Below are 27572 nucleotides of genomic sequence, written 5' to 3' on the forward strand. Positions count from 1 at the left end.
GGAAGATAGCGGTACCTCAACCAAAACTTTTCGTTAGCGCCGAGGTCCCGCCCCACGCGGGCCGGCCTCTCGGCGGAGCCGCCAGGGGTCGCTGCGCGCCGTCGGGGAGAAGGCCGGTCTCTCCCACCGCTTCCCTTCCGTTGCTCCGCCCCCGGGGCGGGGTTGGCGCCAAAATCAAACCCTCGCGGGTGCGCTCCGCCCTCACCTCCGGCGCCGGCCCCGCCACCCGAAGACGCGCCCCCTGCGCCATGGTAAGAGCCGAGGCCGCGCTGCTGGGTCCACGTTCTCCCCTTTCTCTCTGTTTGCCCCAGTCTCCCGGCAGCGGGGATCCCGGCCCTGGTGGGCTTCGGGGGCGGGTGCTCCGGCCCTGGGCCTCCAACGGGGGGGCCGCCACGTCGGCGCCCTGGCCCCCCCGCGCTTTCCGGGCTCGACGGGGCGGCCCTAAGCCCCTCGCCTACGGCGCAGCGCCGGGACCCCCGCCCCTCGCTCCCCGGGGCGGCGGGGACGCCCCCTCCTCCCCGCCCTTCTGCGCCGGCTCGGGGCGGGTGAGGTTCGCCGCGGGGAGCGTGACCCGAGCGTCAGCTCCGCCCTCTGGCCCGGAGACTTGGAGCCTCTCCGGAACCCGCGCCGCTGCCGCTGAGCGCGGCCGCCGAGAGCGCGGCGCCCCGTTCGCCGGGAAGGGGGGCGTCGCGAGGCCGAGGGCTGGACGCCCGGGGCCCCGGGGGCTCGCTTGATTTTCGACCATTGAGTGGTTTCGTGCATCGCAACGTGTAGAGCATGTTTCTCAATTGCCCATAATTTCAGAAGTAACCCAGTGAGTCTTCCCTTTATGCCAGTTAGGTGATTGCTGTAAAAATCCGTCGGTTTTTACCAAAGGGCAAGTATCTTTGCCCTTTTGCGCCGTGGTTGGTAGGGAGTGATTTGTTTTATTAGGGGAGCACCTGGCAAGGTTCCAGGCCGGCTTGCATTTAATGTCTTTGTGATCATCCAATCATTTTCGTAAACCTTCAAAGTTTCGTGCTATTTTTTTTCTGCTTCTTTTGGCAGAGAATCAATATCTCATTAAATGGATCTGAGATTTTAGTATCTTAATTTAGTTAAGTGGCCGTTATTTTTGCGGAGCTAATGGTAGACAAGGATTTAGGTTGTACAGTGTTTATTTGAAGATACTTGTCCAGATGTAATTACAACTGATAACGGCCTCTTTGTGGTTAAACTACCATCCCAGCCACCTGGGCATGAAATGATGTAAGAAGCCAAACAGGACCACACTTAAATCTGTTACCAGGGCTCTGTGATATCATATTTCTCTTTATAGAGTTATTGGCCTAATATAACAGACTACTGATAACTATTACAAATGCATTAACTTTATCCTTTTACCTAATCCCTCTCTACTCATAAATCACCTTCTAACAGTTAATGGTTTAATGTGCTGTTAACTCTTCTCAGATCCTTACCTCTGATAATGGAGAAGCATGAAACAAATTAGAAAACTTTTTGTAAACTCTATACTTCCTGATTTTATTAATGATAATAAATAAGTCTAGCGTTCTGTTGGTCAAAGGTGACTTTCATTCTCTTTCCTGATTGTAAATTAATAGCTGTTTTCGTTTGGTTGGGCTTGATGAGTAAACAGTTACAAGTCCAGGCGTATTTTGGGAAGTGGAGAAGTGCAATGTAGCCTGCCAATTCTTAGGACTGCAGATATCTACATTTTATTTTGCAAAATTTTATTGTAATTGATCAACAGGGCTGACTTGAGGAATTCTGTAACTCCTAATGGAGAAGTTTCCTTTGTTGTCCTCAAGTCAAGTTTTGAGTCCCCTTACATACTAATTTGAATGCATCTCTAACTTATACTATTAGGAGATTTTCTTTAATCTTAAGTATTAAATAAATGAGCTGCTGCTAATCTTTTTTAGAGAAATTTTTGAATTGGATTAATATGGCATCCTTTCACACTAGTTATTTTAAATTTTATTACTGATTTGAGAGAGAGAGAGAGAAAGAAACATTGGTTTGTTATGCATCCATTGGTTGCCTCTTGTGTGTGCCTTGTTTGACAGCGGATTGAACCACAACCCCGGTGTATCAGACTGATACTCTAACCAACTGAGCTACCCAACTAATTCTGGCCATGATGCTCTCCTACTATAGTTAAGAGTAAAAACTATTTGTAGTAATAAGAGACTGACAAATAAATTAGCTTGGAAGCAATGTAAATGGATGATACAGCTCACCCATAGTTCTTGAGTAACTTTCATAGCCACCAAGCTGAGTGATACGAGCTTTCCTAAAACTACCCTCAGGGCATTAGATTCTCCTGTTACCTGTCTCAGGGTGACAGATTCTAATGGAATCTCTATAGGTCTCTCCAAGGAACTGTTTGTAATACCAAGGCATTAGGAGCCTTTCCTAAAGCTTTGGCTCTGTTTTTCGCTGATGCAGCCACAGACTAAATACCTAAAGGGGTTCTCACTGCTCCACAAGTGCCCCTGACATGGCCTCTAGATTCTGGGGTGAGAAAGGCAGTATTCTTAATCCTGGGGCACAATTGAAGCACTTAGAAAAGATTTTTAAAATAAGCATGCCCAGGCTGAGGCCCTTTCTCAGAGATTCTGACTCAGTTCATATGGGATGTGCCTGGGCATCAGTATTTTTTAAAAGCCCCTGAGATGATTTTTAATGGCAGTTTGAGACCCAGTGGGCTAGTGAAATGAGCTGAGGGAGCCTTCTAACAGTGTGAATTTCATGCTTGGCTTATTCAGATACTGCAGAGGCCAACATGAAGGGAGGTGGATAGGTTTAGTGAACAAGTCTATCTGAGATTTTTCTGATTTACTTCTCTAAGCCAGGCAATAAATGGTTATCACAGAATATCTTATTATTTCATCCTGTATCATATTTATGTGAGTCCAGTGGGTGTTGTAGGGTTTGGGAGCCTGAACAGCTTCACATTTTAGGGTTCAGGGTTTTAGATACATGGTCTTGAAGTAAAGGCTTGGCCTTTATGTCCGCTCTCTCTAACCTGACACAGCTCTGGGAAGGCAAAGGCAGTTCATGTTCTGAAGATTTCAGTCTGCTGAGAGAGACAAGTAAACACATCTTGTTAACTGTAGTAAGTGATTTGATGAAGGTGTGTTCTGGGAACACATGGATTGGCGCTCAGCCTAGCCTGTGAGCTCAGGGACATTCTCTTAGAGAATGGGTAACCGTAGCTTGGGAGACTTTGGAGTTCCAAATAGGTAAAAGGAGAAGGTGTTTTAGGTAGAACAACGTTTTTAAAGGCATGGGTCTTAATATATAGTGATGGGAGAAGATATTTTGGGTGGTGGGCACACAGAGTAATGTACAGATCTGGTAACAGAAACCCACATCTGAAACCTATATGTTCATATTAACCATTGTCACCCCAATAAATATAATTTAAAAAAAGAGATGGGAAAGAGCATTCCTCAAGTGGAGAATTACAAGTAGGTATTGTATTATAGCGCAAATTGCTTAGCTCTCCACATTTTTATGGTAAAATTGAGGTGGAGGGTGGTACCTGTGAGAGTAGGTTGGGGTCAGGTGGGAGAGGGCCTTTGGGTATCATTCCTAGCATATTGGACACTTCTGGGTGGTTGGGAGCCACTGACGGCTTTGACAGTGCAGAATGTGGACTTAGAGGGTGAGACAAAGTGTGCGTAGGGGACTACAGGTATTTTGCAGGAGACTGATAATGAAGATCTAAATTGAGGTAGAAGTGGTAGGAAAGGAGCAGATGTAGATTTGTGAAATAGTTCAGCACTGAAATGGGCAGAGGTTGGTGATCGTTTGGATGTGGAATAAGATAAAGAAACTAGGGTGACAGAAACTCACATCTGAAACCTCTGTTCTGGCTTGGGCAACAAGGTGGTATCTAACTGAACTCAAGATCTGGAACAGCAGGTTTGGGGAGTAGATGTGGGAGAGGAACATTTCAGTTCAGACCTCCTGAGTTTGAAGTCTGTCCAGCAGGCAGGTAGATACAGGAGATCGAAGCTCAGGAGCACACTCCAGGACTCAAATGAAAAGATTTGAGGACTACGTGTGTTAGTTAAAATCATGAAAGCAGATGAGATCAAAGAAAAGGTGTGAGGAGAAGAGGGCATCAATAGAGAACTTGGGGAACTGCAGTGTTTGAGAGTAGACAGAGGAAAAGGAGAAAAATATAAACTTTAAGGCTACTTATGTTACCCATGTGACTCGTCAGGGAACACAGGATAATTTTATCGCTGTGAAGATGAGTTGGTGGGTTTCTAGGATCTGCAATAGAACAAAGGCTAATACTCTGGTATATATTCAGAATGGCAGTTCCAAATCCCTCTCCCCATGTGTCATGGGCTCTCGTTTTCTGATGGAGTTTTTGGTTGATAGGGTCAGCCTTTAATTGTTTTATTTATGTTTGCTCTTTAAGTGGTATAAAGTGTTTTAAAGTTCTTTTTTATGTGCAGTGTTTGAAATCTTAAGGAACATTAGCACGGAATCTTAAAATTAGAACAGAATCCTCCATTATAGTGCTAGAGATGAGATTCGCGTTCTCCTTTGTTATTTTCTATGAATCTTTGCATTGAGGCTATTTGTCTTTTTTGGGGGGCCTGTATATAGTAAAATTTATTCTTAACATACATTTTAGTTACGTATTATCTTAATATCAAGTTGGCTAAAAGATAGTTACAGGATGATAGTAACCTGAAATAGGCTCCATTTTCTATTTGGATAGGGGTTCTTTTCTCCAGCCCACCTTCCACAATGCTACTACAACTATCTTACAAAAATGTAATTCTAATCTTGTCACTCCCTCCTTTAGAAATTGTGCAGTAGCTCCTCATTGCCTAGAATAAAGTCCATTCTCTTAGTCTGGACAGTCACCCTTCCATCACCTGACCCCAGACTATCTTTCTCTCCTTACCTGCCACTCCCTGTATGTGCGCCATACAGTCATCTTCCAGAGTTTCGGGAGCATTCCATGAACTTCCATTACACTGTGCCTGTGTGTGATCTGCCCAGAACACCTTTCTCAACTCACCAAAATCCTTCTCACCTCTGGCTTTCTTAGCGCACTCTCCTCCTTACCCAGGGCGGAGTTAACTCATTCTCACCTGGGTGGTAATTCCTTCCATCCTGGGTAACAATTTGTGCATGTACCTGTTTATCAGTTATAAGTAGTTATATCTATTTATTTTCTTTGAGAGATTGTAAGTCTTTTGAAGGTAAATACAGTGACTTGTCACTGGATCATTTGATAAATAATGAATTTATACAAAATGCCAGGCTCTGTTTCAGCCACAGTTTTTATTGTACTGACAGCACCAACCACAAGGCTTGGCCTATAGTCGTAGACTAGTTAAAATAGTCTTTAGGCCTGGCTGAGTGTTATCAAACCTGTTGGTATCAGACAAGATCATAAATAAACTTTTTGATAATGTTTCAGACCAAGTTGTTTTTAAATGTAGTGTGTATTTTTTAATTTTTGTGCTTTAGTCGAAGAAAAAAGGATTGAGCGCAGAGGAAAAGAGAACTCGCATGATGGAAATTTTTTTTGAGACGGTAAGTCAGTCATTTTCCCTAAGATTTTTAGTATTTCACATAATGTTTTTCTTACGTATATATCATCCATTGTTAACTGTACCTTTTTTTAAATCCTCACCTGAGGATATGCTTTTTCATTGATTTTTAGAGAGAGGAAGTGAGATGTGTGTGTGTGTATAAAAAGAGAAACATCGATTGGTTGCCTCCATCACGCACCCCCAACTGGGGATCCAGCCTGCAATCTGGGTATGTGCCCTGACCGGGAATCAAACCCGCCACCTTTTGGTGTATGGGATGATGCTGCAGCCAGTTGAGCCACACCACCTAGGGCTTAACTGTACCTTTTTTAAATTAGAAATCAATACTCATGAACTTCCTGAAGAATGATAAAATTCTGCAAATATCTGTTGTGCTTCTGAGCTATGGCATATAAAAGAACCTTATCCCAGTGTTCATAGAGCCTTTCTATCCAGACTGTCCTACACACTGGACCCAGAATTATCTTTCTAAAGCATATGTCTGATTGTGTCCTCTCTCTGCCTGAAACTGATAATGAGAGTAGTTCACATCTACCGAGTGCCTCCTAGGTGCCAGTCATGTGGTGTAGCTTATCTGATTTTATCCTTTTAACCCTCTGAGATCAGTACTGTTGTTATTGTCCTCATTCTGCAGATTTGGACATCTGAGAAACAGCTAAATAAAATACCAGTCCTGTATCTCAAAAAATAGAAGTGATAGTGCCAGGATTCAAAACAACGAGGATTATCTGATTTTAGAGGCAGTGATAAATACTGCCTCTTTGCATTTATAAATCAGTCTGTAGTGTAATACATATATGATGGTACATAGGCTTCCTTAATTTTTTCCAGTTATTTGTGCCTGCCAAGAGAAAAATGATGCAATAGGTACAGTAAACACAAGGTGTATGAGGTTGCTGCCAGCATAACGGCATATTGTTTTACAGCAAAGTATTTTTATAAGTAGAAAGAGTACACTTAGAATAATGGTAAAATATACAGGATAGTAAATACATCAGTAACAGTCATTTACTATCATTATCAAGTATTATGTGCTGGACATAATTGTAGGTGCTGTGCTTTTATACAGCAGGCAGCACAGTAGGTTTGTGTACACCAGCATAACCTCAAACACGTGAGTAATACTTTGCACTATGAGGATGACTAACTACAATGTCAATAGGCAATAGGCATTTTTCAGCTCCATTATAATCTTATGGCATGTTCACCAAAATGTCATTATGCAATGCATGACTGTAATTGATTGGTTGATTGATTTCAGTTCAAATACTATATATATTCATCCATATGAATACATACATGTGTATATTTGGAGTTGCTAATGTACTAGAAAAATAATTCTTTGCCCATTACCCTTAAGAAGAACATGGTAACATTATAGCTCAATGATAGAGAACTTGTACCTGAAGTTTGTTTCACCTAATAACTTTGTGACTTTAAGGAAGTTCTTTAACCTAAGTCTTTGTTTTCTCATCTATTGGTATAAGAATTCAATGAGATATTCTGTAAAACATTACAATGCCCAGGTCATAACTGCTTAATTAAAAGTCATCTAGTGGTAGCTTACACAGTTATTTTTTTAGGGGCTAGAACCATTGTGTTCATCTCTCCTTTATTATCTTTGTTTAATGCTGGGGAGAACTAATATATGCTTGAGACCATTTTCTCTGTCTACTTAAATGACCACATTTTAGTTCTGAGTCTAGTTCTTTGCAAGCTTATGTATTTACACAGCAACCCCACTGAGGCAGCTGGTATGTCTGGGGCTCTTCCTTGATGACCAGTTACAGGCAGATGTCTCAATGAGTTCATGTCCTTTATCCAGGGAATCTGAAGTATTTGCACATAGGTTTGATTAATTGATTTTTTTAAATGCATTAGATACCTAAAGCCAGTAATTCATTGCATGTTTTCTGAGACCCTGAAGTATTATCTTTAAACAGTTTATTCCCAGATGTGCAAAAATTGATTTCATACCCTAAGACCAATGACTTAGTATTTTCCTTAATTTACTAAACCTTAAGTGTAGTGAGATGAAGTTATTTTTTCCAACACTTTATTATGAAAGATGAAAGAATTTTACAGTGATACCTATGTGTCCCACACCTAGATTCTACCATTAACATTTTACTCTACTTGCTTTATCACTTATGTATTCATCTATCCACTCCTTTATCCATCTGTCAGTTTGTCTTTGGTGGGGAATGTATACCCAGGTACCAGTCTTTTATCATATATATGTTTTGTCAGTATTGTATTCTAGTCATTTTTTGTCATTTCAATTTCTTAATACTACCCTTGGATGAGCAGAAGTTTTAAATTTTTATGAAATCTAATTTCCACCCTATTGAAGTTGACTTTTCAAGCTTATTTTGGAAGAAATAGATCCCAGATTTCCAAACAATTATCACAATAATTCTCTTCTAATTCCTGAGTACTTCTGTCTTAAATTTTTCACTTTGTCTATCCGAGTTTTTTTATTACTTTAACCAAGGCTTATTACAAAAAGAAAGGATTAACTATAAGATTAAATATTCTACATGTATAGATTCCTATAATGTTTTGCTTTGGTGGACACACAACCTGTATAGACGAATGATTGATAGGCAGCCACGAATTATATAATTTTCCTATTGTTTAAGTGTAGCTCTTCCATGAAACTAAACAATTTTTGACAGTCGTCTGTTTTGCTTTTAGTTGAAACTGCTAAATCTGTAACATATGATATATGCTAAACAAAGTACTGTTTGTGTTTTTCTTAAAATCAGTGTCAGAGAAGCTGGATTATCTCATGTTAACAAATAATTCATCTTAACTAGTTTTTTTACTTTAGTGCGAAGGTGTTCTCTAGTTACTTTAAGATTTGTATGTTCATGCAAAACCTTCTATTGAAGGCATTGAACAAGATAATTTCAGTTTCTTCTAGCTCCAAAATGCTTGATTTTATTGCACTGTTAATTTTCAGGCATAGTTTTTTAGTACAGTCTTTTTGAACATAATTATGGTAAATATAAATATATAGTAGAAAAATAAATAAATGTTTTTCATCTCTTAAAAAATTTTTTTTAAACAGAAAGATGTATTTCAATTAAAAGACATGGAGAAGATTGCTCCCAAAGAGAAAGGCATTAGTAAGTATTAAAGACATGCTGGGATATTTAGGGAAATAACGGTCATCTTTTCTGCTACAGTCTTTCACTTTATGGAAACATAAATTTCTAGAAAGGAATGCTTATAAAAGTCTTTACATGATGTTTGGGCCACGGCCACAATTCCTGTGTTTGGAGTATCTGCTGTAGGAAAATTAAAATGGAATATGCATGCATGCCTCTGTATACACAAACACACATATATACATGCATACAAATATACACATTTATCTATTTATGGGTATAATTGACTTCAACAGAAGTAAAAACTGTTCATGTATGTTTTAATATTTATTAAATGTGACTTTTTGTCTTTACATGGTGTATTGGTTTTCTATAGCTGTATTAGTTTTCTGTAGCAGCAAATGACCACAAACTTGGTAACTTAACACAATGGAAATTTATTCTCTGATTTCTGGAGATGAGAAGTCAAAAATCAAGGTGTCAACAGGGTTGGCTCCTTCTGAGAGTCTGAGGGAGAATCCATTTCATGTTTCTCTTCTAGCTTCTGGTGGCTGCCAACAGTGCTTGGCTTACAGACACATCATTCTAATCTCTGCCTGTGTCTTCACATGGCCTTCCCTTTTGTTTTCTCCTTTTCTGTCTCTTATAATGACAAATGTCATTGATTTGGGACCCATCCTAAATCCAGGATGATTTCATCTGGAGATTGTTAATTATATCTGTACATATGATTTTTCCAAATATTGTCACATTCACAGATTCTGGGGAGTTATATTTTGAGGGACTCCACTATATAGGATACATATTTTCTTAAACTGACTTTCTGATTATGTAAACTACATGCTTATTTTAACAGATTTGGAAATTATAAAGAATATAATAAAAATAAAAGTTGTTCATAAGCCCTCTATTCTGGCACCACCACTGTTAACATTTTGGTGTATTTTGATGTCTTATTCTTTTTTTTTTTAATTTTATTTTTTCCATTGCCCCTTATCCCCTCTATGCCCTCTTCCACCCCCCAGAGCTGTTCCAATAACCACAGTGTTCACTCTGTTGACCGTGTCTATGTCCATGAGTCCTCTCTCTTTTCTTTTTTGTTCAATCCCAACAAGTACCCCTCCACCTCCCAGAGCTGTGTGCCTGCTCTCTATCTATGAGTCTTTCTCTATGTTGCTTGGTAGTTCAGTTTGTTCATTAGATTTCACATATGAGTGAAATCTCATGGTACTTGTCTTTCTTTGGATGGCTTATTTCACTTAGCATAATGTTTTCCAGGCCCATCCATGCTGTAGCAAACTTCCTTTTTATGGAAGAGTTGTATTCCAATGTGTAAATGTACCACAGCTTTTTTACCCACTCACCTACAAATGGACACTTGGGCTGCTCCCAAATCTTGTAAATCATGCTGCAATGCACATAGATAAAGACACAACAAAGAAAGAAAGTTATAGGCCAATATCCTGGATCAACATAAATGCTAAAATCCTCAAAAAATATTAGCAAACTGAATCCAGCAATACATTAAAAAGATCATACACCATGATCAAAAGGGACTTATTCCTGGGATGCAAGATTGGTACCATATCTGCAAAACAATAAATGTGATGTCTTATTCTTACATGCTATTTGTCTTTGTATGTATGTATCTGTCCATTTCTCTGAGAAGGAACTATGCTGCATATAAAGTTTTGTGTTCATGTATTTTTTCATATAACATTATATCATCCACATTTACCTATGTCATGTGCTTTAAAAAAAATGATGTCCAGCATTTGCATCTCCTAATGTTTACTTATATGACTACCTACAGTGCCAGGATTTGCTTAGCCCATTACCTATTGTTGAAACATCTAGGTTGTTCCCAAATTTTGCTGCTAAAATTAATATGTAATTAACATGCTACCCATAAATTTTTTTCTAAAAGACTGGTTTTTTTAGAGCAGTTTTAGGTTCACAGAAAGATTGAGAGGAAGATACTGAGATTTCTCATATACTTCCTGACTCTGGCTCCCAACATGCATAGCTTGTATTATCAACATCACTCACCATTGGTACATTTGTTACAATTGATGAACTAGCATTGACACATCAATATCACCCAAAGTCCATAGTTTACATTAAGGCTCACTCTTGGGGTTATACATTCTACGGGTTTGGACAAATGTATGAAGACAGATCCATCATTATGGTTTCATACAGAGTATTTTCACTGCCCTAAAAATCCTCTGGGCCTATTCACTCCTACCTCTCCCCCTCATAAATTTTTTCCACATCTCATATTACTTCAGAAGGAAATAGAATAGAAAATAGAGACTTGTGTAGTCTTAGGCTTTTTATATGTATTCTCAAATTACCTCAGGAAAGGCTATACCAAATTAAACTCACATTCATTTCTCAGAACTGTGTTTTCACTTTTAGAATTTTTTGATATTTTATTTCACTTTGTCCTTCTTTACAAGTGAGGTTGAATGTTTTACATATTTGGTGTTAATTTTATTTATTTATTAAATCTTTAATTTTTAAGTAGATTTCATTATATTTGGTGATCTGCTCTAGGAAAAATCAAAATGGATATTAAAATAGGGAAAATTTCTTGGTACAGTTTTACTTAATAGAAAGTAAGAATTGTTCATGAATTTCAAACATTTGTGAAATATAACTTTATATTTTTATGTGCTATTTTAAAACACTTTTTTTCTGATTTTTAATATCTAGTTTGTTTATTTCTTTATTTTTTTTCTTCTTAATAGTTTATTTTAGTTTCCTTAGCAAAAAAGGCAATACATATTTATTGTTGGAAAAAGAAAATAGAAAAATGAGTAAAAAGAAGGAAGTAAAAATTGCCTCTTAACCTGTCATTCAAAGATAACCACTGTCACATTAGTGTATACTGTCTCTTTATTTTATTTATTTTTTTAAATATATCTTTATTGATTTCAGAGAGAGGAAGGGAGAGGGAGAGAGAGATAGAAACATCAGTGATGAGAGAGTCATTGATCGAGTCCGCAAGCCGGGCATGTGCCCTGACCGGGAATCGAACCCCGACTGCCTGGATCCTAGGTCGACGCTCAACCGCTGAGCCACGCCCGGCCGGGCTTAACTTTATTTTTTGATATAATACATTCTATATAATACATTTTGAATGTATATATACCATGCCATTAAATATTTTATAACATAAATTTAATGATTGCATAGTTTCCCATCACAGTAAAATACTTTAAAAAGTCCAGTTATTGGACTTGCTCCCAACTTTTTACTATGGAAAACAGTGCTTTCACAAGCATCCTTATGCATATCCATCATTATTGTCTTTGGCTGAATTTATAAAAGTGAAATTTCTACATAAAAGGTATATGCCTAAATCTAAAGCTTTAGATACAATGCTGCCGTGTTTTCCACCCAGGTTGAGAGTTCCCATTTTCCTGAATCCTTTATTATATTTTTTAGTGTTTTTAATTTGGTAGTCAAAAATCATCACATAGCTTTATTTAAATTTTTAAATTATTAATGGGGTTGATGAACATTTTTCTTGTTTATTGACCATGCGCATTTTGTAGGTGCCCACTATTACACTTTTGTTTTTCTATTGCAGTGTTTGGCTTTTTTGTTACTATTTTTAAAGCTTCTTGTTTATTAAATTATTAACTCTTGACCTATAATATTTGTTGCGTTCTCCCAGTTATTGGCCTTTGAATTTTATTTATGATAAATCTTTAAAAATTATATCTTTTAGCTGCTATGTCAGTAAAAGAAGTTCTCCAAAGCTTAGTTGATGATGGTATGGTTGATTGTGAGAGGATTGGAACGTCTAATTATTATTGGGCTTTTCCAAGCAAAGCTCTTCATGCAAGGAAACGTAAGTTGGAGGTTCTGGAGTCTCAGGTAAGGTACCACAGTTAAAAGTAATAGATATGCTTTGTAAGAAAGACATTTGTTTTACTTAATCTTTTTATTTAGAGGTTTCTGTTAAATTTTTCACACACATTATTTGACTTAAAGTCTAAAGATAATCAACATCTCTTTCTCCCAAACGATATAAGGGCCTTAGAATGTTTTAACTTTCATCTTTCCATGTGCTATGAAATTGTTTTCTAGTATTTTAGTTCCTTTTAGGTTTACAGAAAAATTGATGGGAAGGTACAGAGAATTCCCTAAAATTGCCCTACCAAATACACAGTTTCCCCTGTTCTCCCATCTTGTATTAGTTTTTGTGTAGACATGTGCTTTCTTTCATTTCTCCTGGGAATTGCTGAGTCATATGATAACATGTTGAACTGTTCGAAGAACTTCCAGACTTTTCTAAAGCAGTTGCATTATTCTGCATCCCTACCAGCAATGTATGAAACTCCAATTTCATCATTTCCTCACCAAAACTTGTCACTACCTGACTTTTTGACTCTAGCCATCTTGGTGGATATGAAGTGGTACCTCATTGTTTGCTGTCCATTGCCCTGCTGACTAAGGATGTTGAACATCTTTTCATGTGTTTGCTGACCATTTGTATATCTTTCTCAGAGACCTATCAGTTCAGATTCTTTGCCCATGTTTTATCTCTTAAACATGATGCTGCATTTTTTTTTCCTGTGAGGAAACGACATGCATATTCATCACTCAGCAATTTTTTAAAAAAGTTATGCAATTAATAACTTAATACAGGGCTATATAAATAAACTTTTTTAGGCCTTACTATGTTTTCCTGTCCTCATGGATTTTCGTTCTTTTACCCCCTTGGCAAATTCCCTTGTCCTTCCTTTCTGCTTAGCCAGTTCTAAACGTTTCTCCTCAGAAACCCTCTTGAACTCTCATAGCTTGAGGATACATACCACAGATTTTGTCTTTTAACTTTTCACATGTATAAGTCTTATCTTTTCGATTATTTTTTCAAAGAACTTTATTGAGGAATAATTGACATACAAAAACCGCTCATATTTGAAGTTTATAAGTTGGTAAGTTTTCACATGTATACATTCATGAAACTATCAGCATAGTGAAGATAATGACTTCCCAGCACACCAAAAAATTTTTCATTCCCCTTTTCAGTCTTTCTATCCTGCCCTCCCTGCACTGTTCCCTTGCCCCCATCCCCAGGCAACTACTTATTTGCTTTCTGTCACTATGCATTAGTTTATATTTCCTAGAATTTTCTATAAGTGGAATCATACAGCATGTACTCTTTTTCCTGGTTTCTTTTACTCAGCATAATTATTTTAAGATGTATCCATGTTGCTGTGTGTATTAACCATTTATTTGTACTGCTGAGTGGTATTCCATTATATGGATGTACAACAGTTTGTTTACCTGTTGATGGACATTTGGGTTTTTTGTTTCATTTTGGGGTTATTAGAAATAAAGCTGCTATGAGTATTCATATACAAGTCTTTGTATGAATGTTTGTTTGCATTTTTAATGGGTAAATAACCTCAGAATGGAATAGCTGGATCATATGGTAGGCATAGTTTAACTTTTTAAGAGATTGCCAAACTTTTCCATAGTGTCATGCTGTTTTATATTGCCACCAGCTATGTATCAGAGTTCCAGTCTCTCTACATCCTGATTAATACTTGGTATGATACCCATTTTAATAAGTGTATAGTGATATCTTGTGGTTTTAATTTCCATTTCCATAGTGACTGATAATGTTGAGCATCCTTGCATGTGTTTGTCATCCATATATCTTTTTGCCTTTAAAAAAATTGGGTTGTTTATTTTTATTATTGAGTTTAGAGAGTTCTCTGTACTGTCTGGATATAAATCCTATATCAGATAAATACTTTGCAAATGATTTTTCCCCAGTCTGCAGTTCATCTTTTTATTCTCTTAACTCTTAGAGCAAAAATATTTAATTTTGAGGAAGTCTTATCAACTTGTTTCTTTATGGTTGGTATTTCTGGTGTTATATCTTACTTTCCTCCAGGCAATTATTCATGCCCGAAACAGCATAATAGATGCTAAGCATCTTGGTTGACTTTGTAAGCCAGAGAAACTCTTTGACTTTGAGGAAAAAAGCCAAATGTACACTTTTCATTTCTTTGCCTCTGGATTTAGCATAATCTCTACTTAGTAAGCGGAGGAACTTGGCAAACATTAATAGAAATAAGTAAGAGACTCTTGCTAGTATGCTAGTACAATGAATCTATTTTAAAAAGTGAGCATAATATCGTTGTTTATTTATACTGAGTGACTGAGGAATAGGATGTTCTAATTAGTTACTATCAGTATACCCCCTCCCTACTGATCTGAGAGTGGGCATCCAGTGTATTTTGTGACACACTCTTCTCTTCCCACCCCTGTTTACAAGCTGGAGGTCAAAGCCTAATCTCACACACCTGCGCAGAAATCAGAGGTCAAGTCAGAAGCTAAACACACAGGCAGTAGATTTAATACCTTCTGTTCTCAGCACTCAGAAATAAATGAAGAGTGAGATTTTGATACGTCATTTGTAAAAGGTTGATAACCCTTTGCATTTACTATAAATTAAAAAAAAAATTACCATTCCACTGATCTAAACCTACTTTATTCTTTTACTGAAATTTGGGAAGTCATGTCAGTATCATACTATGCCCCTCAACCGTGGTTCTGAAGATCATGCGTTATTTTAGAGAAATGATATGGCTTAATGGAAAGATAGAAATTAGACTGGATTTAAATTACATTTCACTTCTTACTAACTGTAGGATCTTAGAAAAATTTCTTAAGCTCTTTAAAGCCCCAGTTTCCCAATTTGTAAAAGAGAGATTATACTTATTGCAAAGGGTTGTGGTGCAGATTAAGTGATATGGGTAAAGTGCCTGGTGGAAGTAGGCACTTAGTATGTGGTGGCCACAGATTCAGCTAGATTAGTACTCATCCAGGAGTATATACTGTAAGTTTATTTGTTCAGTCAGAACAAATATTTGAGGGTCTACCATGCATAAGACATTTTACCAGGTACCAGAAAAAGTAGAACTCAAAATCCATGTTTGATAAGAAAGAACTTGTAACCTGTGCTAAAGCTGATCTATATACACACGAAGAGGAAAGTGAAGAGTGAAAAGTGTTTTAAGTCTAACTGCTTAAATGAGTGGTAGGGATACAAAAGCTGAAAGAGGTGGTAGGGTTTACATAAAGAGAAGGCCCTCAGTTAACATTGAATTGAACCAGATTCCAAATTCAAGGTTGCACTGAAGGATCAGTGTATTCAACACATTGCCAGAGTAAAATGTGAACTTCCTTTCAGTTTCTTGTTAATTACTTCCAGATTAGAGAGAGGGGGAACTCTTAATTTTTTTCTCCCCATCATTCTGCTTTGGTTCTGTCAGTGATTTCAATTATGTGCAGGAATGTATTCGTCTCTTGAGAATAGACATTTTTGTAGTAGATCTGAAAATTAAATCAGGAAACATTTTTTTCTCCCTTTCCTTTAGGTTGTATGTGTTGATCATTATTAAAGACAGTCTTAAAAAGCCTCATGATTATAATTTATGTCTCTCTTTAACATTTCTAAGCTAGCAAACAAGCCATCAACTGTGTGGGGGTTGCATTAACTACATCTACAGATATTTACTGCGTGCCTGCTCTGTGCATGTAACGCGCCAAGTTCTTGGGGCAATATAAAAATAATAGAATATGTGTTTCATGTTGAGATAATTTATGCTTTCTTGGTAAGGCAAGATAAATCCCTTATGTAGTTAACTTTTTATGAAAAGACATAGTTAATGAACTATGTAAGATTTAATTTATGTAAGATCAGTGCCAAATACTGTTGTTGCTATGGGTCCTAGTTGTTACATGAGTTTAGAGGATAGCAAGATTTTTAGAAATCCATATAGTTAAGGGAAACTTTTTAGAAACAATTATTTTGAGCTGAAAGTTGAGTAGATTTAGATGGATGGAGGAAATTCCCAAGCAGGGCAGAGGGAGCCACTGATGCTGATGTTGACAATGGCAGCCAAAATGTATTGAGCACTTAGCCAGGTACAGTTTTAAGAGCTCATCTTAGTTGTTTGGGCTGCTACAACAAAATACCACAGAGTGGGTAGCTTACAAACAACAGAAATTTATTTCTCACAGTTTTGGAGGCTGGTCAGCTAAGAGCTCTCCCGGGTCACAGACTTCTCATTGTACCCTCACATAGTGGAAGGGGCTGGCATCTCTCTGAATACACTTTAATAAGGGCACTAATCTTAGTCATGAGGACTCCACCCTCATGACTTAAGCATCTCCCCAAGGCCCCACCTACTAATACCATTACCTTTAGGGGTTAGGATTTCAACATATTAATTTGGGGGAACACAAACTTTCAGATCATAGCAGAGCTCTTGCATGTTTTATATCATTTGATCCTTACAACTGCATGAGGTAGGTATTAACTCCATTTTACATATAAGAAGACTGAGGCACCATGAGTTTAAATAAATTGCCCAAGGTGACAGTGTTAGTAGATGGTGAAGCAGGATTCAAATTCAGGCATTCTGACTTCATAGTCCTTGCGCATAACCACAAATAAACAAAACTTTAAAGCAAATTACATTCAGTGCATAGTTGGTGACCAGCATGAAAAGAATGTAATTTTTTTTATTTATATAGTAATGGGAAAATAAGGTTAGAAATTAGATCGAGGCCCTATTATGGGATGTTTTAATGGTTGGTTGTTTTTTTTTAAAATGTTCTTACTGATTTCAGAGAGAGGAAGGGAGAGAGAGAGAAACATCCATTGGCTGCCTCCTGCACACCTACTAGGGATCAAGCCCGTAACCCAGGTATGTCCCCTGAGAGAGAATCGAACCGGCCACCTCCTGGTGCCTGGGACAACATGCAACCAGCTGACCCACACCAGCCGGGCAGTGTTTGGTTGGATTTTATACACACCATGCAGGGGAAGTTGAAATTTTCTTGTCAGACTGTTTTTATGGGTTTTCTTTTTGCTGATCTAAATACTTAAAAAAAATAGGTTATAAGCTTAGAAAATACTAGTGTTATTATATTATGATATTAAGCAAAAAACTCCCCCTCTTCATATGTAATATAGTATTATTAATGTTGCTCAAAATACGTAATGTAGTATTTTATTTCTGCAAAGCTGAAATAAATATTTGGGTTGTACAGGAAAAAAGTTGTTAAGCTAGCCTCTCTAAATAGCTGTTACACAGATATATTCCTGAAGACTTTTTACATAAATTAATAACTTTAATGGGCAAGAAAAGCTTTGTGTGGAAATGATGAAGGTGGTTGTGTATGTTTACATCTGCTAGTTCTTGCATATGCAAATATGTTACGCTATTTCAATGATAGTAGAAACAGCCATTTTGGCTCAACAGAAAGTAGAAACAACCAGATCCTTTTCTTATGTCATTGTTTGAATTGTTATGTAGCTTAAAAGTTAATATAAAAGTTAATTGTAAGGTGGGAACTCCCAAGTGAAATGGCATTTCTCAGTATCCTGAAGAATGCATAGAACTTATTAAACATCAAAAAATTATTTTTTTCTTCTTGATAACTATTTTAAGAATTTTGGCTGAAACTTGCTGATTATTTCAGTGTGATAATGATTTTAGTTACTCGGTGTGTGTGTGTATGTGTGTTCTTTCTGAATATTTTTTACATGGAAAAGCAAGACAAAATGTGTTAGGATAAATAATTCTTGCCGTCATCTTCTGGTTCTCTCCTCTTTTTTGCCCCTTCCAATCTCAACTTCAAGGAAATGACTTCCTCCATTTTACGTTGTCCTACTGACAGAAGTAGGGTGGTGCCCTGTAATATGTGCACGACTGGGTAAGAGCAGTGTTAGAGCTAGTGTGCTTGATGTGCTGTTCATACAGAGTGCCTGGCAGTGTGGGAATTACTGATTAGAAATGCCATTTTAAAGCCCTTTCCAAAAGGAATAGCCATTCCCCAAAAGGAATAGCGTTTCCAATATTGGTTTTGTGTTCTTGCTCCTTGCCTTTCTTCCACACTCTGTTCTGACTTGGATATTGCTTTCCTTTGTTGCTGTAGAGCCCTGAGCTAACTCCAGTCTACTGTACTGTGCTACGTTGTTAGTTTACTCAACCCCATCTCTTAGTTTGTATCCTTAGTACCTAGCACAATTCTTGGCCTATGGCAGATGTTTGAGAAGTGAATGGGAATTAAAGGAAACAAAGGATATGAAGTTCGTTTTAATGATAACCATTCACTGATTCAGAGAATTTCATTAGTGCTGCAACTAGTCTGTGTAGCAGTTTTTAACTGACATTTTACTTAAATGGTCAAAATTATGGAAGTCATACTCTTTCTTTTGTTTTCCTGCTCTGCTGAGATCTTCCATATTTCTTCATCCAAGCTTGCAACCCATTTATTACTAGTGGAAGGTAGTTAAGAGGTAGATTTTCTAGGAGTTGGTTTACATTTTGATATCAACACTTGAGCTAGACTTCAGATATAGTATTGGTTTGGGGAGACACTAATAGATTCTCAGGATAATTTAAAGATTTTTTTTTTACCAATTTTTAGAAATGAGTTTTATTGTCAAAATTGAGTGAATAAAGAGTAGGTCCGCTATTGGACTGTGTGGACAACTTGAAATGGTTTTGAATAAATAGGTATTACCTCTACTGCAACTCTTTCAGTTCAGTAATTGTTTAGTGAACGCTTTCTATGGCAGGCATTGTGACTGATGAGAGGGACATAAAAATAAATTAGTAGTTCCTGTCCTCCAGGACCTCACAATCTTGTGAGTCACGTAGGTCAGCAAATCATTGCAATATGGTGTGATATGTGCGGGACGTGGTACAAGAAGGTGGTAGTTCTGCTGAGGAAAGGCTGTACAGTTAAGGAAGAAGACATCTAAGTTGGTTCTGGAAACATGGGATTTTGTGAGGTAGTTAGGGTGAAGGGCAGTCTGGGTACAGAGACCTGTATGTTAAGGCAGTATACTATAGTGGTTTAAGAGAGTGGGCTCCAGACCCAGGCTCTAGATTCAAATCCAATTTCTTCCATTTACTAGAAACCTTTTATACCTCTGTTTTCTCATCTGTAAAATGGTGCTAATATGTTTTACTTCACAAGGTAGTTGTGATAACTAAATATGTGTTATGTAACTTCTTACAGCAATGACTCATACATAGTAAGTATTTTAGCTTTTTTTATTATATTCAAAGACCTACATAGCAGTATGTGTAGAACTACATAAGTGTGAGAGAATCCTGAGTTGTTTTGTATCACACAATTGTTTGTGAGGGATGAATGGGCTATAGCTAGATTGGTAGGCAGCTGCTGATAATGAAGGGCTCTATGTATCTAAGTTGAAGAATTTTGAGTAGGGAAATAAGATCATAGAAGCCTTATTTTAGAAAGATGGTTCTGTTGGCAGTCTGGAGGAGTATGCACTGTGAAACTGTCCAGCTAGGAGATGATGAATTCCTGACACTGTACCTAGGGTTGAGGATAATAGACAGACTGGGGAGAAGTTTAGGAGGTAGAATCTATAGTCATTAGTAGTGGACACTTGGAGTCTATAAAGTTCAGATTTTAAAATAAGCAGAGCAATTTTTATCTAAGCATAGATTTCCCCTTTGTTGCCTGTCTTTGTGGGTGCATAGGGAACACATGCTGTCTGTCTGTAGTCTCTGAAACTCAGGTTTAGGTAGCATAGATTATGACAATAGTTAAAATTCACTCTTAACTGTTTCTATATAACATGATATTTCTAAGGCTGAATTTTTAAAAATTGAGATTACTATAATCATTACTACTTAATGGAAATTTCTTTCCTGCTATATGTTGTGGACTGTAAGGTAAAGAAAAGCTAGGGCCAGAGATGTACTTCTAGTCCATGTACACAATAGTTGGGACAGATACTAGGCAGTACTGTATTGATTTATGCATTCATTTGGCAGCACTTATTAGGTCTCTGCGTGTCCCAGAACTGCATTCCATGCTGGAGATAAACATGATTAATATATCCCTGCCCTCAAAGAATGTCTGCTGTGGAAATAAGGCACTCTATAAAAGAAATAAAGCACAAAGAAGTACTAAATTCTGCTGAGGAAGAGGGGATTAAAACTTCTCAGAAGAAAAGATTTTTGAGGTGGACGTATATATGTCACTGGTTAATTGACAGGTGGGAGTTTGTTAGAGGAATAAAAAGAGCCAGCCAGACAGCATGTAAAAACTCAAATATATAAAATGAATGGCATTCAGGAAGCTGTGAACAATTTGGTATAACTGGTGTGCAGGGTTACAAAAGGGGTAACAACAGGTTATTAGGCTGGCCAGTGGCAGGAGCAGGATTACCGAGAGCCTTAAAGCCAGGCTGAGGAGTCTGGACTTTATTATTCAGGATTGGGAAACCATCCAATGGGCATAAAAGATGATTACTGTAGCAGATGGGAGAAAGTGAGGACTGGAGACAGGCTGACCAGCGAATTCAGAATTCTGGGCCAGGGATGTCTAAGCCAAGGTGGTGGAAGTGGGGATAGAGAGAAAGGGAGAGATATCAGTATGTAGCATCAACAGAGGTGTGCAACCAACTGGATGTGGGGAAAAATGAGAGGAAAAAATCTAAGATAATTACCAGGTTTCTGGTTTGGGTCACTAAGTGGACAGTAGTTTCAGAGTCTAGAAAACATAGAGGAGCAGGTTTCGGTAATGAACTGAATTTTGAACACACTGGATATGAGTTGCCTGTCAGCCATTTGGGTAGAGATATCTAGTAGGTAGCTGAATGCATGGGTGTGGAGCTCAGTGCACAGATACAGGCAGGAGATAAGAACTGGGAAATCCAAAGTATGGAAGTGGCAGATGGAAGCCATAGGAGTAGGTGAGACTTCCCAGGAAGAATGTGCAGAGCAAGAAGGGAAAGGGACTGAGGACAGAATGCTGGGGACCAACCTAGGGATCCCTAGTATGTTAAGGGCAGTTGCCTGGATTTGAGTTATTTTTCCCTGTTTCAAAAATCTTAACAGGAAACATACATACTTAAGATGGGCCTGCGCAGGCCCAACTAAGATCTCATGAAGGGTAGTTCTTTGAAATGATAGTTCTTCAAAAATGAGATCCTCATGGAAAGAATCAACTAACCCTTCTTTAAATTAGGGGCACTGGAGTGTTATTTTGTAGCCTAGATATATAGCAACTAAGTATGTTAGCACTAGTTATATCACATCAATTTCCAAAAGTTCTTAGGTGTCATATATGCTATTCATTGTGAATTTTACTTGACCCATTTTCATGAGATGAGGGATTAATGTTCCATAGAATATACTTTGGGAAATGCTGCCCAACTCTATGGGTTTGTTTCAGCAGATAGGGCTATTTACTGCCTTAGACTACTTTCTTATCCCCAGAGCTGATGTATGTTTTATGTTGCTACCTGCAATAGTCTTGCCAGTTGGCAAACCACATCCCAACATGTTCAAAGCTGTACTGATTAAATATTCCTGTGTGTCATCTCTCAAAGAGCCCAACCCATAATTCCTCACCTTTAACAACTCCCTCATTATAAGGCACTTAAGTGTGGTGGTCAACTTTCTGTTAGTGTATATGTATAGTGTCTGCATTAGGGATTATCCATCTGTTCTCTCTACCCATTCAGCATACTTTAGATTTGCATTTCTAACATGACATTAGCAAGTGAGGACTTCTCAAGCCACAAATATGACATATTATAATATTTTTTAATATTTACATTACATTTTTTTCTATAATAAATTTAAAATTATTCACTGTAGGAAAAAGAATAAAGGAAAAAGTTAAATTGCTTGCAGTCCTATCATTTAAAACTAATTACTATTGATATTTTTATATACTTCATTTTTATATGCATGAATCAGGATATTTTCATCCACAAATAACAGAAAAGTAGATCCATATTAGCTTAAATCATAGGGGTTCATTATCTTACATAAGAAATTTGGAGGTGTGGGCTCTTTTAGGATTGATTCATCTCATCACACATTGGTATTGGAGGTCTGGACTGGCTTTTCTGACATTTTTTGGCTTTCTGATTTTGGATGCAAGTAACTACTACAGCTGCTATATTTTCCCTTGACAATGTCCAAACCAGGAAGAAAGATGAACTTTTTTTCTTGTACATCTCTCTCTCTCCTTATCTAGAAGGAAAAATCTCAGAATGCCCCCCTTTGCAACATAGACTTCCCTTTATGTCTCTTTGGCCAAGTCCGAGGTACATGTTCACATTGGAAGGGTGAGCTGTCACAGTTCACCCTCAGACTAGGAAGGGACCCATTCTCTCTGAGTGCATTGCTGTCTCATTCTGAACAAAATTGGAGTTTTGTGTACAAAGAAAGACTTTAGAGATGCAAGTAGCAGCATCTGCAAAATTTTATTGATATGCACTTAAAATATCTTTTAAATTGAATGTTTTTATTACTTCTCTCTATCATCTTGGATAATCAAGAGTTAAATATATATTTGTTGAGATCAAGGGACTCAAAAATTGGGGATGGATGGGTAGATAGGAGAAGTATATAAACTGAGTATTTTTATTGGTAAATAAAGTAATACAAAATTATAGTAGTTCATTTACAGCTATGAAGCTTGCATGAATTTTTATGATAGGACTTAAGACTTAAGAGATTTATTTTTTTGTATTTGTTTGTTCATTTGTTTTGATTTTGTAGTAGACATCTTTGGGCTAGGCTTCTAAACCTTCCCCCAGGAATCATTCTCCTTTGCTATTGGAGCAGCTTGCTGCATGAGTTTGAGAAACCTGGTTCTAGAGCTACACCCCAAACACTCTTCTATGCTTTATCTGAGTGATAGGTTTATTACAGCCATTCTTCAGCCATAACTATTTCCACCCCCCACCCCCCCCCCCCCCCCCCCGATCAACCAAAGATCTACTGGAAAAGTTCTACTCCACAAACAACTGGACCTACAATTTTGATGTCATGCCACCAGGTGGTGGCAGTGTCAAAGTCATATGTATCCTTAGTTTCATGGGATAGCCCTAAATTCAGTTTGGCCTGTTTTTCCCTCAAAAAGTATATCAATATTTTATATTTTTTAATATTTCAATATTCCTAATGTCTCTGGATGCTTTGTGTATTTAGAAGTTTCACAAAACTGGCCCTGCTAGTTGGGTGCTTTTTGTGTTTAAAGTATGGCTTTTACTTGACCAAAGGGCATGGTTCAAACTTCCAGGCCTGCATTTCATCAGATTCACATATAGGGTTTTGTTCAGGTTCTGTAGTATTTATATTTATTTATAACCATAAATTTCTTACACTGTAACTCTTTTTGAAAAAATAGCTTTCAATTAGATGTAAAAAAATCTCAATTTTGAATTTTGTCAATTATTTTGTTTTTTAAACCTATGTGCATTTTGACTTTTCAGTAATTTTTAAAAATATGTTTAAAATTGATTTTAGAGAAGGAGCAAGGGGGAGAGAGAGGAACATTGATGTGAGAGAGAAACATCAGTTGGCTTCCTCCTGCATACCCCCTACTGGGGATTGAGTCTGCAACCTGGGCATTCACCCTCACCCGGATATGAACCAACGACCTTTTGGTGCATGGGATGATGCTCAACCAACTGAGCCACACTGGCCAGAGCTCAATAATTTTTAACACTTAAAAGTGCCTCACATCTTTGTTTGGCTGCTCTCAACTCTTGAGTTAGTTTATAATCCAAATGTGTGAGGTCGCTCTCTTCACTCTGCTAAAGCTATTTAGGCTATGGAAGAGAAGGCATTAGTTTGCCTTTCTAATCCAGTGAAATACAAGTTTTCTTGACTCTTTCTACTTTGCAAGGCAGAAATAGTAAAAGAAGAAAGATCATTATTCTGTGTCATGAGCAAGAAAACATCCCTGCAAGGAGTCACTCACACACGTTTGTGTCTTTCCACAATGCCAGGTTATTAGGGGAGACCTCCCCAGTAAGCCAACAGAGTCACATGCAGGTTACACACAGGGGGGGAGCTTACTCTGTAGAAACAAAGTCCAGTCACTGGTGGCGTCCACAGGTGGAGAGGCGGGCGTGGGTCTCAAGCCAGGTGGCTGCAGTGGCAGCACGCATCTGGCGGAGTGGAAGCCTCCTTGGGCTCTGAGCATGGCCCGTGGTACAGCCAAGCTTGAGCACTGGGCAGTCGAAGCTCCGAGTTGTTATAGTCTGCAGTGAGCAGCAGTCCCACTCATATCAGTGTCCAGATGGAGTTCTTACACGAGTGTCCAGACTTCTGGTTTTGGACAATTACATGGCTCCTGTTTTTATATATAAATACATCTTTGTAGTGTTTATTTTCTTATGATTGATTCATAAATGTAATGTTTCCTTAAAAGATAAATTTTAAAGTTTTAGATACTCTTAACAAGACTTTTAAAATATATATAATTTCAAAGTAAATGATACTGACTTTTTTCTTTAAGGAAAAATGAAAGATACAGAACCTGTTTTTTTCATGACATATTGTACATGGACTTTGATAAAGCCAAAGACTAATCTGGATTCTCTTGCTATTACTTCTTTTCCCTGTTCCCTGTTTCTTGACATTCTTTCCCACCTATGAAAACTTCTATCCTCCTTCCCTAATGCTTTGGAATTTTTTTTTATTTCTAAAAAGGAGAAAATCAGAATTCCAAAGCAGCCAACTTGAACCAGTCTTTCTGTTCCTCTTATGAATAGGCAGTTCCTCCAGGCAGTGAATTAGCCCTTTAGAAAACATTGGCATTATGTTTCTCAACCTTGAGTGTCTGGTATAGGTGGCTTGGAATGTATTAAAGAGAAGCATTGTGTCAGATCCTCAAATCTAAAGATGAAATCTGGTTCTTACTAATTATAAGTAGTTTTTGTTGTTGCTGCTGCTGTTTTGTTCTGAGTTACTGGATTTTTAAAAATTATTGTTTGCTTTAGTGAAAGTTGGAAATGGACTTGTTGCAGTATACAGTTGGTTCTTGCTTTATGTTATAGAAATGTGTAGGGAGAGTTTGCTCTTTAAAGGAATCCTGTGCTGAATACCTTCTATGAATGTAGAGCATCACTCCTTTTTCTACTTTTGTAAATGTGGAGTTTTCTATTTCTTATGGTGAGAGAAATGTTGATATTTTGTTTAAGTTCAGGCTGCAGTATTTAGCAATAATTCATTTTTGTTGATGAACTCGATAATATCCTCCCATATTTTAATAGCTTGTGTATTTTTGTTGAGTTTGTCACTGAAAGAATAGGTTTTGTTTAGAACAGTAGTTGTCCTGTGGTGCCCCCAACCAGAAGCATGAGAATCGCCATCACCTGGGAGCATGTTAGAAATGCACATTATTAGGCTTCACCCCAGACCTACTGTTCAGAAGCTGGGAGGTGGAGCCTCGCAACCTGTGTTTTAACAAGCCCTTTGGGTGAGTCTGGTATATGCTAAAGTCTGAGAACTACTGGTTTAGATAATATCTGTACAGCTCTTATCACTTGAGGCCTGGGTTTGGTTTAATTCCAAGATACGCATTAGGAACTATGGCAATATTGCTTCTAAGAGATGTGTAGATGAAACACTGATAGCAGAGGCCACCTCACGTGAATTGCCTTCATTGTTTCCAGTAGTTGAGATTTTAAGAACTAAACAGAGAGCCAAGAATCCTTCACTATTGAGCTGAACCAAATTGCTTCAGTACTTAGGATAATTAGCAGAAGCTTCTCATTTGTTTACATCATTTAGATTGTGTCTCCCTTCATTACCAAGGTACTAAATCTGACAAATCATGAAATCACATTTCAGATAAATAAGGTTATTTTCAAAGTTAAGGAATTCCTGAATTAGTTCTCTTTCAAATGCTTTTAAATTGTAAATAATTACAAGCAGACAGACAATACCTGGAAGACACTTCATTAATGTAATTAAGATGTATCTCCATTAATTATTAACTTATATAACAACTTATTTTTAAATGTTTATAACATCTACCTATCTGGTTACTTTAAAAACGTTTTTAATGGAAAAATGTTATGATAATATGTATATGTGTGTATGTGTATTTTTTCATTGTATGTGTACTTTTTCAGCAGTTCTTTATTGCTGAAATTAAATGTTACATGCATTTATTAATTATTTTAAGTGGATCCTTCAGGGTGGGTTATTAATTTTTTAAATACGGTGTTATCTTATAAATGGGAACTTTTTTTTTTTTTTAAAGATCTCCTTGCTAAATATAGGGCTTTAGAGCTTATTTTGGCTCTAAAATCTACAGCAGACTTTTGTTTTTTAACTTAGGAAGATAATTACTCTCAAGAAGAGGTATAACTGGTTTGGTGGTGGTGTCTTCTTGGCATCGCACATGGGTCTTGTTCATGCTGTGGATTAGAATCAGTGATGAGAGAACCATTAGGGAAGGCTGACAATGTTCCCTTTATGCATATTGAGAAATGGAAGATTTCCTAAAGCTAGGGTAAAGCTTTCAACTTTTTGAAGATACTCTTTGTGATTTTTAAGCAAAAAGGGTTATCTAAATATTGTTTACCCTTTTCATATAACTAGGTCATATTGTGAAAGGCCAGTTTCTTATAATCAGCCAAGAGAAATCATTCATTCAATCATTAATTTTCTAAATTTTACAGCTCAAGAAAGGGAGGATTGGAACATATTTTAAGAAGGCTCTTAACCAATCAAATAAGTCTGTAATTTCTGACTAGTTTATAGCAAAATTCGTGGTGGCGAATTTAGTATTGGGAATTTCCTGTGATTATTTATTTAGTCATGGGCCCAAGTGAGATTTAAAAAGTTGAGGAGGGAAGCAATGTTCTGAAATTAATGAGTTCTTTTTGGCAAGGGCCCAGCCACACGCTAATGAATATTCTATATCTATGGTCTCTTTATGCTGGTATTATTTAATCCATTTTCATATATAATTTACTACTTTCTAAGCTTAGTACACTGCTTAAACCAGTCATTTCTAAGGT

At 37.4% G+C, this 27572-nt stretch overlaps 1 protein-coding gene across 3 annotated transcripts in view; it reads left to right on the forward strand.

Annotated features, from left to right (window-relative positions):
• The first annotated feature begins 173 nt into the window (after positions 1-173).
• The window catches only part of MND1 (meiotic nuclear divisions 1), a 49245-nt gene continuing 21846 nt past the window's right edge, over positions 174-27572 (forward strand). For all 3 annotated transcript variants that reach the window (XM_081134701.1, XM_081134702.1, XM_081134700.1), the window contains exons 1-4: positions 174-251; positions 5509-5574; positions 8668-8725; positions 12447-12595. In XM_081134701.1, coding sequence (XP_080990827.1) covers positions 249-251; positions 5509-5574; positions 8668-8725; positions 12447-12595 — 276 coding nt within the window. In that variant the 5' untranslated portion in view covers positions 174-248. The remainder of the gene's footprint in view (positions 252-5508; positions 5575-8667; positions 8726-12446; positions 12596-27572) is intronic.

This window comes from Miniopterus schreibersii (assembly GCF_964146895.1).
Source record: "Miniopterus schreibersii genome assembly, chromosome: 4".
NCBI classification, from domain to species: Eukaryota; Metazoa; Chordata; class Mammalia; order Chiroptera; family Miniopteridae; genus Miniopterus; species Miniopterus schreibersii.